Below are 16649 nucleotides of genomic sequence, written 5' to 3'. Positions count from 1 at the left end.
TATCCCAAACTGAACTGACCTAAATGACCCCTGTGGGTGATGTTGTTGTATGGTTCAGTTACTGCCTTTGATGCCTGAATCTTCCTGGATTCTTCCCTCCTACCACCGGATCTTTTCTTTTATAACCTTACCTGTGGTTCCAGTTCAGTGCATTCCTCTATGGTGCACTAGCTTGTATTCTTGCTCACAATTCCAGCCCTGCCTTGATAGTCTTGTTGCCATGTTACTGACCAGGCTCCACTGCTAGCTCTTGAACTTCTTACCTCTGCTGCTCCTGTTTCAAGACTCTTGTTGCTGTTCACCATTTGTATTTTTCATTTTCTTATGGTTGCTTTATAGAAATGAAGTAATAGAAAATCCAAGAGACACTATGGCCAAATTCTTAAAACCAGTAAGAATTCAGCAAATTGCTGAATATAAAATGGATATGTAAAAATTAATGATATTTTTGATAACTCATTAGGTAATAGAACAGAAAAATATATCATTTACAATAGCATCAAGGTCTATAAAGTTGACATGAGATATGCAGAACTTTTATGGAGAAAAAGTACAAGATGTTATTATAGTACATAAAAAACATAAAGATAGGGCTGGGGATGTGGCTCAGTGGTAGAGAGCTTGCCTGGAAAGCCTGAGACCATGGGTTCAATTCCCCACACTATACACAAATATACACACACACACACAAAAAAAAGAGAAAAAAAAAGACCATAGAATTATACCATATCCATTATAGGAATACTAAATACATAAAGATGTTGATTCTCTGTAAGTTAATCTATAAATTAAGTAAAGATTAAGTAGAAGTATTTTTATTGCTGTCATGTTATTCCCTCAGGCACTAAAATCTAAAGTTTATAAGAAGGAGGAGTAATCTAGGAATAGCTCCCCTCAAAAAATTTCTGAAAAAGAACTTAGCAGGGTATATTTGTCTATAAGACATCAAAACTTCACAAAATTATATTAATTAAAATGTGGTATTTGGCCTAGTGATAGATAAATGTAACAATAGAAGAGAAATAAGAGCTTAGAAACAAACTGAAGCATAAATGCAAATTGACATAAATGTGGTATATTAGTTAGAATTTTTTTCTGTGAGGGGTAGAAAACTTAAAATATTTCCTAAAAGGTGACCACACTACTTTCACAAACAACTCTTTTGCCAGAACATGACCACCCCCAGTTGCAAGTGAGAATGAGAAATATAGTCAGTTCTGAACACCCTTTATGGAGAAAGGAGAAGCAGGATACTGAAGAACAACTAGGTGATCCTGTTACACATGTCAGTATAAACCAATGGAAGATAGACTTATTCAATACATGTGTTGGAACAGTAGATTCACATGAAAAATAAAATCAGATACCTTCCTCACTCTGTATGTAAAAAAATCTTAGGTGGATGAAAAACCTAAATGAGAAAAAAAAAAACCCCAAAAACCTTTATGACTACTTGAAGCAAATATGGCTGTGTGTGGTGATATACTCCTGTAATCCCAGTGACTCAGCTGGCTGAGGCAGGAAGATGACAAATTCCAGGCAGGTCTCAGTAACTTATGAGACCCTGTCTCAGAATAAAAAATAAGAAGGGCTGTTGATGTAGCTCAGTGGTAAAGTGCCCCTGGGTTCAAACCCAGTACCAGAAAAATACATATTCACACATACATATGGATATACATATGTATATATCTCTTTGCAATACAAAGAAAGTTTTTTAAAGCAGGAGACATAAAGTACAAATCTTTAAGTAAAAATTTGATAAATTTGTCTAAGTCCTAATTAAAAGCTTCTGTACTACAAAGGACAGAATAAACAAAAACTGGGAAAGACATTTGGAACATATATTAATATAACATTTTAGAATCCAGAATATATAATTTCCCTCGAATCCATAAGGAAAAGACAATATAAACTGGACAAAAATCTTATTGAGGGCTGGTGCTGTAGCTTAGTGGTAGAGCAGTTGTCTTGCATGCGTGGGACCCTGGGTTTGATCCTCGGCACCACATAAAGATAAATATATAAAATAAAGGTATTGTGTCCATCTATAACTAAAAAAAATAAAAATCTTACTGAGGCAATTTATGGAAGATGACAACAGAATGGCAATTAATACATGGAAATATATTCAGCTTTACTAGTTACGGCATTGACTGGAAGGATGCCTACCAAATTCCAGTGATGGCTGCTTCTGACTGACAATACCAAATATCTAGTGAGGGAGAAGAAAAGCAATGGAGAAAACAATAAAGATGAATTTAATTTCTTAGATAACTGCTGGTCTTTAAGTTAAAGAAAGAAAAAGAAAAGAAAGGAACAAATCCAAACTATTAAACCTTATTGGTTTTCCTCAGCTTTCCTTGTATACTCTTGGATGGGGCTCACTGAGGTCTGCCCATGCACTTCTCCTGGCTGCGTGCCAAGTGGAGAAGGGACAGCCTGGAGTGTTAAAGCACTTTCCCTCCCTGATGACTGTGTTTGTCCTGATCTTTACCAAGGCCTGGTGAGGAAGGTGGCCTCTCATTTTTGCCGGACACCCTCTGCCTCTAGTTCTCTTGGCTTTCATATCTCTATGAAGGGAAACACAGGGATCCTGTCTTGGCTTTTGAATAGAATACCTGCTCATTTCCTAATCTTGCAAGAAGCTTCTGCTGTTCTCTGATTCCAGGAGGCATATAGGCTACTTAAATAAATTTGTTCTTTCTTTGTTGGCAGGATATCATCCTAGAATTCTTAACAAAGTCCCTCATGGTCCCTGACCATGGGTTGGACCTAGATAATTAAAAGCCAAAAATAAAAAGGCAGTGAGCAATAAATTCTTTTGATAATTGAAAGAAACATCTGAAAAGAGGTCCTCATTAATATCTGATTTCTTAACATATTTTTTAACATATCTAAAATGGCTGGGGGTATGGCTCAGTGGCATAGTCCTTTTCTAGCATACAAGAGAGTCTGGGTTCAATCCCTAGCGCACGCACACACACACACACACACACAAATTAACCTATCTAAAGTAGAAATGTCATGTTTCTGTCAGAGACCATTTTGATGGTGGTATGATAGCTGTAGTGTTCTTTAGGAGTCTGAAGTACATCCATAGCACCTGTGAAAGCAAGGGATTGAGAACATCCACTGCACATCTTTGGAACAGAGATGAGCCCCAGAAGCAGAAGCCAAAAGGAGTTAAATGTGCATGAAGGAACACAGACTGGGGTGAGCCTATAGAGCAGGGACTGCATGGCAAAGCAAATCAGGCCTACATGGGTAAGAAAATATCAGACAGAATTAAGACTAACAGAGCATATCTTTCTGGTAGAAGATCATGTTGAATTTAAACAAATCACCATTAAAAGAAAATTTTAGAGAAGAATGTATTTAACTATTGTAAGTTTCTCAAGCTCACATTTGAAAGTTTCTGCAGTAAGGGACCTCATGAAAACAGAAGGGAGATCAGTAGAGTAGAGGAAGGAAATCGGGAGAAGAAGGAGGGAAGAGAAAGGAGAGGCACTGGGGATAAAATTGATGAAATTATGTTATGTGCAAGTACAAATGTGTCACAATGAACTCTACTATTATGTACAATCATAATGAACCAATAAAGAAAATCAATTAATTAAAAAATAAAAGTTTCTGTAGTTTATGGTTAAATTCTGCAAATTCTTTACCTTTGGGTAATTAAAAAAAAAAGCTTAGTATTTTATCAAACAGGGAAAGGCAGCATTTTATATTTCAATACTAACAACAGTAAGGAAGACATGAGAAAAACATTGTAAATGTTTTTTAGGTGTATTTTTCTTTTTCATTACAGGAGATTGAACTCAGGGCTTCATGCCTGCTAGGCAAACACTTTACCATTGAGCTACATCCCCAGCATCCCCTCCCCCTGTTCTTAATTTTAAGATAGAATTTCATTAAGTTGCCTATGCTCACTTTGAATTTGCAATACTCCTGACTCTGCCTCCCAAGTACCTGGGATCATAGGTGTGTGGCATATTGCTTGGCTTAGTTGTATTCTTGGGAGCCATGTTGTACTTGAAAAATTTAAGATAGTGCTTTCTCAGAAGAAAATAAAACTATATTTATTTATTTATTTTTATGTGGTGCTGAGGATTGAACCCATGGCCTCACACATGCTAGGCAAGCGCTCTACCACAGAGCTACAACCTCAGTCTCAGAAAATAAAACTGCATATGGCTGAAAAAGAGTCCAAAATCTACAGGCAGGTAATCAAAAAGAGTGAAGCTGAGACAACAAACCCAGTGATTTGAGTGGATTCATAATTTCTCTCTTATTTTTCTTATTTGTTTCCAATTGAAGCCTTTTTATTTTTGTACACTATTTTCTAAATATATTAGGTAAAGATTTATGTAATTGTTTTATATTATTTTTGTTCTTTTTCTTATAATTCCTTTTTGAAAAAAATCTGTGATTTGCTAGAAGTGTAACAGGAAAATGCATTTTAGCACAAGAAAGTAAATATAATCTTTTTTTTTTTTTTTTGTACCAGGGATTGAACTCAGGGCACTCAACCACTGAGCTGCATTCCCAGCCCTATTTTGTATTTTATTTAGAGACAGGGTCTCACTGAGGTGCCATTGCTGAGGCTGGCGTTGAACTAGTGATCCTGCCTCAGCCTCCCTAGCCTGGGATTACAGGAAGGCATAGGGAAGAAAGTAAATATAATCTTATAGCAATCACTGCAGTATAATTGGGTGATACTCATGACTTAAACATGACTGTGGAAGGATATGCCATATTCAAGAGAAAAAATATTTATGAATGGGTGGATAACTGTGTGATGTGGGGCATGCTTGTAATCCCAGCTACATGGGAGACAGAAGCAGGAGCATCCCAAGTTCAAGACCAGCCTCAACAATTTAGTTAGACTCTCTTTCAAAATAAAAATAAAAAGGACTGGAGATGTAGCTCAGTGGTAGAGTGCCCCTGGGTTCAATCCCCAGAAAACACACACACACACACACACACACACACACACACACACACACACACTGGTGGAGACTTTGCTCTATGCCAAGAAAGTTTAAACCTGGTTGAAATCATTGACCTCAATAGTCCATTGTATTTTGTGTGAGCTGACAGGATGCAAGGGATTACTTTCATATTTGGGACAAGTCCTGAAAGGGAAATAAATACCTGCATATAGCTTTGAGGTATCAACAGGTTCACTGTGCGGCTGGCCAAGCTTGCCCCCAGGGAGAGTCCTGGGGGAAAGGCTCTGTCTGAAAGTCAGGCACTAACTCAGAAGCTCCACCAAAAGCAGGTAGACTGAGGGGAAAGTGGACATTTGGAGCAAGCCAGGGCTGCTATAACTGCTTAATTGTACATTCAGTAATCCAGTGTTCTCTCTCTCTCTCTCTCTCTTTTAAATTCTTCCTGGCTTTTGTCTTGTGAGTTGCAAAGTATAATGCTTGTTCTCTGAGTAGGATGAGTGGAAGAGTGAAAGATCAAGGCTCCCTTCAGGAGGAAAGACTTCCTCTGTAGTCTTTTTTTTTTTTACATCTTATTGTCTGGAATTATGTCTCATGGTCATGCATGGCTGAATTGAGCCTAGAAAGTTTTCTATTATAGCTTCCAACCACTCTGGCAAAGGAATACAAAGCAGAGTGAGGCAATGCATAGCTTTTCAGAAGCCATTCTGTAATGCTTATTTTGAGGTAAGTTTACATAGAAGGCGTTCCAAACCCAAGAATGAACAATAAAATGAAAAATAGATGTCAAGTGATATTGGCCAAATTAAATTGTTATATTGTGTGCATGTATGATTATGTAACAACAAATCCAATCATTATGTACAACTGTAATGCACCAATAAAAAAACTGGGCAGGTGGAGGGGAGAGAAAAGTAGAAGATGCCAAGAAGTTAAAACGTGGCTAACAGAGCAAAGCGAAAGTATTAGGTCAATGTGACACAATTTTTTATGTATGGGTAATGTTGACCTGGTTGAAAAATCTAGACACGGAGTCCTGTTTCTGCCTCCTTGGAAAAATACGTACATTTAACTTTTTTCTTTTTTGCACTACCAGAGATTGAACCCAAAGTACTCTCTACTGAACTATATCCGCAGCTCTTTTTATTTTTTATTTTGAGGCATGATCTCATTAAGTTGCCCAGGCTGCTCTCAAAGTTGCTATCTTCTTGCCTTAGCCTCCTGAATCACTGGGATTACAGGTTTGTGCCACCACACCTAGCCTTTTTTTAAAAAATAATAATAGTCATCCTAATGGATTTAGAGTAGTTTCTATTATTTTGAAGCAAATCCCACTTCTTAGGTGGTGCTGTGTTGTTCTATTGGAGGACATATGGTATCTGGATGTTTCCCTTGTGATACTAGCAGGTACTTGTCATCTTTGTTAAACTCTTTGCAATCCAATATGGTAGTTATCAGTCACATGTGACTATTTAAATGTAAAATAACTTAAATAAAATTTAGAGTTAAATTTCTCAAATACACTAGTCACATTTCAAATGCGCAATAAACTCAGGTTGTTCATAGATACTGTACTAAGAAATATTCCATAATCAGAGCATTTCCATAATCACAGAAAGTTGTATTGCACAGCACTATTCTAGACACATTAATTCATGAATAGTTGTGATACTGTATTATTCTTACATCCATTTTACATTAACAAGCTGGAAAACTTTTAAGGGAAATTTTCCCAAATAAACTATTTGGTATCCAGTGATATAGTTCATAAAGGAAAGTCAGGATAGAGCTTAATTCTTTCCCTTTAATGAATTCATGATATAGCATTCTCTAGAAATACTAATTTAAAAAATCATTACCAATCCATGAATTTAAAAATTTCTTTCTTTCTTTCCTCTTCCTCTTCTTTCTCTCTTCCTTCTTCCTTCTTTCCTTGATAGGCTGATTGGTCTTCATGGGAATATTTTTCTGACAAACAGAACATGGCTTTGGTCAAACTTTGGTAACTGTTTTGGTAGACTGAATTATTATTTCCAATTTTCTACCATCCACATCCTTAGCATATAATAAAATTTATTCTTCTAAAAGAAATGTAGAACATGCCACCTATTCTCTACTCTGTCCTTGACCATGGAGAATGAGAAACATGGAGTTATAAGCTGCCTCAGCTGGCTACAGAATTGTGGATCTGAAATAAAAGTTTATTGTTCATATTATTCCAAGATTGTTTCTTTGCTTATTAATCAGTCAATTAGTTTGTTTATAAATCATTCTATTGGGTGACATCTATCAATTTCCAAGCTAGCACTGGTGGAGGTCATCTTCCCCAGGTATTATGTTGTTAAAAATTTTATAATGGAAACCATGCAATAGTATGCTTGGGACTTTGTAAGAACTCAAACTAGCTGTGATTCTGTGTTTTCTGGTAATTTTTTTTTTTGGAAAATACTCTTTAGTTTTATTGTGATTTTTATGGTAATTACATCAATATTTTAATTCCTAACTTGTGGACTAATACTAAGTATAGAAATTAGTTTCTGCCAGAGTTCTTAAAGTCCTTGTAATTTCCTGAAGATAAGCGTGCTACTGTGTTATAATATTTGGTCTTTGAACCTGGTTCCTGGCACAGAGCTCCTAAGAATATAAGTGTTTGACATAGAACTCCTAAACCCTTTCGAATTTTCTGGGTGATAGGATTGTCTTTTGTTCTAATGGAATGACTCTTGTGGGCTTCTGCATTGAGAGTGGCCACTAGAAAGGCCAACTATGATTGTGAGCTTGAAGCTTTCAGCACCACTTTTTGAAGAAAGGAGAGGGGCTGGAAATAGAGTTAATAATCAGTTATTCCTGCATGTTGAAGCCTCCATAAAAATCCCTCAATTACTGGGTTCTGAGAGCTTCTGGGTTGTTGAACACATCTGCATGCTAGGAGTATGGTGTATATGAACTCTTATAAGAGCAGGAACTCCTGTGCTTTGGAACCTTCCTGACCTTGCCCTATGTATCTCTTCATCTAGATGTTCATCTGTATTCTTTATTATATCCTTTCTTAATAAATAGGTAAGCAAAAGTAAAGTGTTTCTTTTATGGTTTGAATCTGAAATGTTTTCCAAGGGCTTATGTGTTGAAGACTTAGTCTTTAATGCAGCAATTATCAAAGGTAGAGCTTTGGGAAGTAAGTGGATCATGAGGGCTCTAACCCTATGGATCAATCTACTAATGAATTTATAATTTGATGGATCTTTGGGAGGTGATGAAAACTTAGGAAGTGGGACCTAGTTGAAGGACTTGGGTCTTTGGAGGCATGACTTTGGGAACTGTGTCTTTTTCCCCAGTCCCTTCCTGCCTCACTTTCTTTCTCTCTCTTCTACAAGGTGAGCAGTTTTCCTCTGCCATGCCCTTCAGCCACGATGTTCTGCCTCACAGACAGACAGAAAACAATGGAGCCAGCAGATCATGGATTGAAACCTCTGAAACCATGAGGCAAAATAAATCTTTTCTCCTCTAAATTGTTTTTCTCAGGTATTTTGGTCATAGCAATGAAAAGCTGACCTACACAGTTTCCTTGAGTTCTGTGAGCTACTCTAGCAAATTAACCGAATCCAAGGAGAGGATTGTGAGACTGCAATTTATAGTTGATGTGTCAGTATCGCAGATCACAACCTGTGTTTTCCATTGGCATCTGAAGTGAAGAAACAGTCTTGTGAATCTGTTGGGATCTGATGCTATTTCCAGCTAGTGTCAGAATTGAGTTGATTCAGAGAACAACTGACTATTGTCCACTGGCATATCTGCTGGAGATTGATTGCTTGGTCGGTTTGAGGAGGAAACCCCACACATTTCATTGAACAGAGGTGAAGTGTGTAGAGGTGAGTGTATGGGAATAGGAATATACTTTGGTTTGGTTTTTCCTATATTTTCATAATACCTTTACCTTTAATATGCTTATGCCTTATTTCTTGATCCAAAAACAGTAGGCACATAATTTTTTACTTTATAAGTTTCTTACCTTCTTGGTCATCCCTTGAATTCTCCATCCCAGTTCGTCGTCTTAAATTTTGTCATCTGTACTTTTTCCATGTTTTTTCTTTCCACAAATTTTTGTACATAGTGATGGGATTTACTGTGTACATGCACATACTAGAACAATATTATTTGGCCAATATCACTCCCCAGCACTTCCTCCCTCCCTTTCCTTCCTCCCCCGCCCCTCCCTGTTCTTTTCCTCTACTGATCTTCCTTTGATTTTCTTGAGATCCTCATCCCCCACCCTTCTTTTCCTTTTTTCTCTATAACTTCCACATATGAGAGAAAACATATGACCCTTGACCTTCTGAGTTTGGCTTATTTTGCTTCACATAATGTTCTCAAGTTCCATCCATTTTCCTGCAAATGATGTAACTACATTTTTTAATGGCTGAATAAAACTCCATTGTGTATATATACCACATTTTCTTTATCTGTTCATCTGTTGATGAACATCTGGGCAAATTCCATAGTTTGGCTTTCGTGAATTGTGTTGCTATAAACAGGGCATGTATGTATCACTATAGTATGATGATTTTAATTCTTTAGGATAAATACTTAGTAGTTGTATAGCTCGGATGTGTGGTGGTTCCATGGCTAGTCTTTTGAACTTTTTCCATTTTAAAATGTTAATGCAATTCACATTTTGCTCTGTAAACACAGTATATTTCACATATTTCATCAATCTAAGATACCATCAGTTCTAAGATACACCATTTTCTCTATGTATTATTACCAAAATAAATTTCTAGTTATAATTATAAAGTACCATTGATTATAAGTTCAGAAATGTTAAAAATGTGTATTTTACTCATGTTTTACTATGTTGCCCAGGCTAGTCTCAAACTCATGGGCTCAAGTGATCCTTCTGCTTCAGCCTCTTGAGCAGCTGGGACTAGAGCCATTACATCTGACTCCTCACTCTTCTTTATCAGTGTTTTGTCCTATAAGTTATAAATAAGTAAGTAAACAACACTTTCAATGACATGATTATATAAGTTTTTGCTGCAAAACCAACTAATGAATCATGCTTACATTTTTTTTTTCAATTCCGTGTTTTTTGTTTCCCATTGAGGTTCTAAATTCCCTTCCCTTTTATTGCACTATTTTACTTTATCAGTCTCAATTTTCCATTGTGCATATCTATACTATTAGGATTTCTTTTATTTCCCTCAGGACCTTACTCTCAGGGTTCTTCCTAGTAGAAATTCTTTCTTCATTACTATTAGGGATTATACATACTTTTACCTTTTTCTTGGCTTATTTCTTTGGTTTGTTCACTATGTCCTCCTAAAGTAATTTCTTGAAAACATAGAAAGCAAAGTTTCTGAGCCATTCCATTTCTGAAAATGTTTTTATCTCATCTTTGTTTTTGCTTGATATTTTAGTTGGGTACAGAATTCTAATTTCAAATTCTGAACCCTCATATAGAAAGTTAAGGCCATGTACCACTGTTATTATCACTTATTAATTTCAAAATCATTCCTTGTCTTCCAGTGGACAGGAACTTCCTTCTGCCCCTAGATAAAAAAAAAATCTATATAAATAGTTCCCAACTGGATCTCAAATACATGATGAATATAAGTAGACATTAATTTCATATATAATATTTCTGAAATTTTAAAAATTTGAACTGCAAAAATAAAAAAAATAGATTCTAGAATGTGGCATGTGCTCAAAATCAGCAATGAATATTTTTCTCCTAAAGCCAACTTCTCTGGTCTGAGAAGAAAGGGATGGAAGTAAGTGGTTCCTCTATTACCTCTAGTGATCCACTTGTGAAACTTTTGCTTCTCATTCCTGCAGTATGGGGCTCTTAAGAGATCTCAGTACCAAGACAGGAATGCTTCTACTATGGGACACCATGATGGTTCTGTCAAATTCAAAAGTTAAGACTGCCACCAGGCTACTTGGGGTTCCTCTTGACAGTGCCTCAACAGCCAGAGAAGGGGTTACTCTACTGACTGGAGTGATTAAATGATCCTTATCATAAGGGGTTGCCACTAGTCACTGAGATAGAATTTCTGGAATATACAGGAAAGCCCTGGGGGCATTTCTTGGTACACAGAGGGCCTGTGATTAAATAGAAACAACAACACAATTGAGAGAAAAGGGATATTTGTATCACATTAGGTGAAAGTATGATTTTTCTATTTTTTGAAGTTAAATCGTTAAGGGGGTATATGTGGATGCCAAGTGCCATTGATTATAAGTTCAGAAATGTTAAAAATCTGTGTTTTACTCATGATGAAACATTGTAATTAAAAATTTAAAATTTGAGATGAGGCATGGACTTTGGTGGCTTTGTATTGTGCCATCTTCTCTAAGACAGAGCTGAACTTCTCAGATTTCTCTTTGCTTGTGCTTCTAGATCATGTTGGCCATAGGACATTTTGCATGAATTTGGAAGCCAAAAGTGAAGGAGAGCTATATATCTTTTTACCCTCTAAAGATCAAGGTAGGAAGAGAGCAAGGCAGGTACGAACACTTGCTGTAGCAAGTGCTAGCTCACTTTTTGGTTGTGAGGTGGTGTTCATCCCTGCAGCTACTGAAGTTCTCTGAGGATCTCCTCCTTCAGTTTGTCTGCATTGTGACCCAAACACATATGCAGCTTCTCTGCAGGTTACCCATGACATTGAAGTTGGAAGTGGTAAGAGGGGCTTGAGTTTCAGTTCTCTATAAGTTTTTTTAAAATTTTTTTTAGTTGTAGTTATTTTTATGTGGTGCTGAGGATTGAATCCAGTGCCTCACACATGCTAGGCAAGTACTCCACCACTGAGCCACAACCCTAGTCCCCTCTATCAGTTTTTCTTTGTTGTTATCTATATTTAGCTTTCATCCCTTGGCTGATCTATGGTGACTTTAGGAAATTATCTATATAGTCTGTATTACCAGCTCCAAGGATTTCTTAGTATCTGTCTCATTTCAAACAGTCTGCCATTGTCACTGAGCCACAAACTAAAGACAGTTCTGAAGGGACATGGGAACAGTGTGGGGTTGTTATCTTGAAGACTATTCAGTTTTCATGGGAGAACACACATAATATTTTTGATTTAAAAATTAATGAACTTGTCAGGCATGGTAGTGCATGCCTGTAATCCCAGTGACTTGAGAAGCTGAGGCAGGGGTATTGCAAGTTCAAGATCAGTCTCAGTAACTTAGTGAGGCCCTAAGCAACTTAGCAAGACCCTGCTCAAAATCAAATAATAAAAAGGGCTGGGGATGTGGCTAGTGGTTAAGCATCCCTGGGTTTGATCTCTAATACCAAAAAAAAAAAAAAGGAATTTTACTCAAGAGTTTCTAGGATACATCCTCAAAGACTGTTTACTAAGGCAGCATCATTTTGTTTTCTTCTTCCTACAGGAAAAATAATACATATTCATCATCAGAAATATGGCAGATACAGGAATCACAAGGATTCTGATAAGATTTTGGTGAACACCTTTCAAATCTTTAATATGTATAACTATAATGAGAATGTACACTTTATTTTTATGAAAATGAAATCCCACTTAAATTCTATTTTATTAAACAGACTTTTCCAGGGCTGGGGATGTGGCTCAAGCGGTAGCACGCTTGCCTGGCATGCGTGGGGCACTGGGTTCGATCCTCAGCACCACATTAAAAAAAATAATAAAAGATGTTGTGTCCACTGAAAACTAAAATATAAATATTAAAAATTCTCTCTCTCTCTTTAAAAAACAAACAAACAAACAACAGACTTTTCCCACCCAATAATATATCATAAATATTTGTAATTCAACACCATGATTTTTAATTACTTCAGAGTATAGTATGACATGGATACATAGTCATTTATTTAACCCAATCTCTTATTGTTAGATGTTCAGGCCATTTTAAGTTTTTTTTTTTTAATTAAGAAAACCAAAATTCTGAGATGAACATTTTTAATTAACCTTTTTTTAAATTGTGTAGCTATTCTGTACCAAGTTTGAAATAGCATCATCTTTATGCGAACCCAAACATCTAAATTTTTGTAAGTTTAAAACTTTCAACAAATGTGCATTGTGGGGGGGTTGGGGTTGTAGCTCTGTGGTGGAGCGTTTGCTTGGCATGTGTGAGACACTGGGTTTGATTCTCAGTACCACAGAAAAATAAGTAAATAAAATAGTATTTTGTCCATCTATAACTAAAGAAAAAATTTTTAAAAATGTGCATTGTGAGAAGGAAGGCATAAATTGGGAGGGTGCATCAGTTCAAAATCTACACAGATTTAATTTCATAAAATAAGTAGGTGGTTCTGAATCTTTATGTAGGTCCTCTTGTAATGCAACATTATCAACTAGTCTTTTGGAGTCCTGCTTATATTTGCTTGCCTGAATTTACTGTCTACTGCTCTGAATTGAAAGCTTGAGGGGCTGGGGATATATCTCAGTTGATAGAGTGCTGGCCTTACACGCACAAGGCCCTGGGTTCAATCCCCAGCACCACAAAAGGTGTGTGGGGGGAAGGTTGAGAATTATCTTAATGATCTCAACTTCATTTGCTCATCTGAGTGCCCCCAAATTGTCCCTATGTGTAGAATCTCCATGATCCACTGTCTGCTGATGTGAAGCAGGAATCTCTGTCCACATCCTGTACCGCTGAATCAACATCTGCATTTTAATGTGATTCGCATACACATCAGAGAGTGAGAAGCACTATTTAGACCATGGCACTTTGCCCACACTTGAACTTGATCTTCCTCTCTGAACAACATAGGTGAGGCCAGCCTTACAGTAACAGCTATGTCAGGAACAGGCAGCTTCTGACACTTCTGGCCATACCCAAGTCCCAGATGCACAGGAGGTCAGTCACTAAAGATAGGCTGCCCTGGGAGAGGAATGAGGGATGCTTGCAGGCTGTTCAGCTGGGTGAGAAAGGGTGGAACAGGAAAGGGAGGAAAGCAAGTTCCTGGACTCCAAAAACCACAGTTGGTCTAGGTGCTACTTTCTCCTTTATTTAGCACATAACTGTGCCATGAGACATTCTTTTGCTGACCTCTTTTCCGTTTGCATTTTGCCCCATATTAAAATGTCACCATCTAAAACTTTTCCATGAATTAGAAAGTTTAAGTTGTGAGGGACTGAATGTGCTGTTTTCCAACAGTTTCTGGCAGTTCCTTGCATTTATGGTGTAGTCATGGTGAAACCTGAGTCATCTGAAGATGGTGGCAGTGCCAAAGAGGGTGGCTGGGGAGGAACTACAGACAAGCCAGGAGAAGAGATGGAGATCAGTAACTGTTGAGTACCGCCACCACTGGCCACTGGCCTTTATTCCAACAGGCCCTAATTGTGTTTAGACAAATTACCCTAGGCTTTACAGTTCTAATGAATACTTTCTGAAGTAAATGTTTAGTGAGAGTTGTAAGTATAAAAGCTTCTTCCCAGATAATTGTTTCTCACAGTTGCACGAGGCAGGGGACCACTCCCCTTAACCCCCATGGCACCCAGGGCCGCGCGCATGGTAGGCAAGTGCTCTACCACTGAGCAACATTGCCCCCTCCTTCTTTAAAGTGGAGAAACCATAACGCGTTCTCGGCGAGGAAAGCAATATACTTCAGTTTTTGTTTTAAGGAGAAAATGTTTTTCTCTGTTCCCAGTCCTATACATCAAACAGCCACCCTCCAAATATACCCATTTGGCGTGCATACCAGCGCCCGCGCGCGCGTCTGCATTTCTCTAAAATTCTGACTCATAGTCTGGAGGACAATGATTGATTTTTTTCCACTTCACATAGTTGCTATGAATTTCTCCTCACAAGGATGGGCTTGTTTATTCACTCCGGGCACCGTTGGTAGAGCGCTAGTGTAAACAGCCCTAGGAACCCGGTGGGCCGGGGAAGTGGGCGCCCTCAGGTCTACGCGGGGAGCAGGGATGGCGGGGTCAGGTTGGGCTGACCGCATTTAGAGACCGCTTTCTAACTCCCTGGATTGGAGAAGTTTGCCAAAGCTGAGAGAAGCGCCATTGTAATGCGGGTGGGAAGGGTGGAGCCACCTAGTCCCGTCTCAATTTAGATCTCTCACTCTGCTTTTAGGCGCGCCCATTTCAGATTGCTAAACTCGAGTCAGGGGATAAAATTCGAGAAAAAGCCACACCCCACAGTGCCTGCGAATTTGCCCAGGAGCCGACCTTCTCAGGAGCAGACGCTGCCGAGATGCCAGGCCCGCCGCTTCTGACCGCTGCCCACCTTCTCTGCGTGTGCACGGCCGCGCTGGCCGCGGGCCCCGGGTAGGAGCGCGGGCGCGCGGGGAGGGTGCGCGGCGCGGATGGGCCTGGGCCGGGGCTTCGGGAAGTGGCAGCGGCTGCGCGGTCGCAGTCCCCAGCCCGACCTTGGCCTGGATGTTTGATCCTGTCGCTGCAGGGTGGCTCTCTCTGGGACAATTGCATTCTCCACCCATAATGTTTAATCGTCTTTATGGCTATAACAACTTTATAAAGAAAATAATTTTATTTTTAGCCCATGTTGCCTCTGCCTTTTGCTTTTCAATCTTTTGCTTCAAACTAATGTGCTGCCTTCTCTCAAAGACAGGATAATTATTTTTTTCCTAAACAAGATGTCTCAACTTTGGCATTGTAAAAGTGGGGCTCAAGTACCTGAAGTATGTGTTCCTAAGAAAGATCAGAACTTTAAGATAATAGTGCCCCATTCCTAAAGATTTTTGTAGTTGATCCCTAAACTGTAGATTTAGCAAATTAGCAGATAATGAACTACCTTAGTGAGGTTTTTTTTTTTTTTTTTTTTTTTCCCCTCTGTTTCACCCGGAAATTTCACCACTTGTAGTTTATTTTCAGATGGTATATTTCAATCAATGTTTTCTTTTCTTTCTTTTTTTTTTTTTCTTGGCTGGATGCCCAAGTATAAAGGTTTGAATAAGAAACGGGCAAAATCCTAGTCATTTTTTTTTTTAAGCCAAGAAAAGCAATCACACTGGGATGAAGTTAATCTGTAAAGTAGAAACTTGGAGGCTTCTACTTTGCCTATAAGTTCTGCATGCTCCAGTGTAAGCCTTCACATCTCAGCTCCTCTTGTGCTCTTTGTGGTCTATAAAATGGAAATAATAACAAGCCTTCCTTTAATAGTAATGCATGGATTAATGCATTATCATAGTGTTTTGGGAATTACTGTTGTTTCATAGGATTTAACTGCATTGCTAAATGGAGCGGTGGTGCGATGTTAATTGTAAAACTGCAATAAGGACAGTATGGAGAGTCTGTCTCACTCTTTATGATATTGTAGGGTCACAAAAGAATGAAGATGTGAGGATAAAAACTTGTCTTTTCCCTTGTTGGGAACGCTTTAGGCCCCGTTTTCTGGTGACAGCTCCAGGGATCATCAGGCCTGGAGGAAATATGACTGTTGGGGTGGAGCTTCTGGAACATAGCCCCTCACAGGTCACTGTCAAGGCGGAGGTGTTCAAGACCATGTCAAACCTAACGGTCTCTGTTCTGGAAGCAGAAGGAATCTTTGAAAAAGGTGCGTGGATTCTTACCCTTCTGCAGTAAAAATTGAAATATGTTAATAAAGCCATGGATTAGGTAGTGTAACAAAGGAACTCAAATTCACAGTGACTTTCATAACACATTTTTAAAAATTGTTAGCACCCCCCTCAATCTTTTATTTTTTAAAATTTTTTAGATGTTAATGGACCTTTTTATTTTATTCATTTATTTA

At 38.2% G+C, this 16649-nt stretch overlaps 1 protein-coding gene across 1 annotated transcript in view; it reads left to right on the top strand.

Moving 5' to 3' along the window:
• The first annotated feature begins 15101 nt into the window (after window positions 1-15101).
• Window positions 15102-16649, top strand: part of Cd109 (CD109 molecule) — a 126638-nt gene continuing 125090 nt past the window's right edge. Inside the window, exons 1-2 of the mRNA XM_026391343.2 lie at window positions 15102-15205; window positions 16279-16451. Coding sequence (XP_026247128.2) covers window positions 15132-15205; window positions 16279-16451 — 247 coding nt within the window. The 5' untranslated portion in view covers window positions 15102-15131. The remainder of the gene's footprint in view (window positions 15206-16278; window positions 16452-16649) is intronic.

This window comes from Urocitellus parryii, chromosome 8, assembly GCF_045843805.1.
Source record: "Urocitellus parryii isolate mUroPar1 chromosome 8, mUroPar1.hap1, whole genome shotgun sequence".
Lineage (NCBI taxonomy): Eukaryota > Metazoa > Chordata > Mammalia > Rodentia > Sciuridae > Urocitellus > Urocitellus parryii.
Note: the sequence above shows the minus strand (reverse complement) of the source record. Positions and strands in the feature narration are given on the sequence as shown.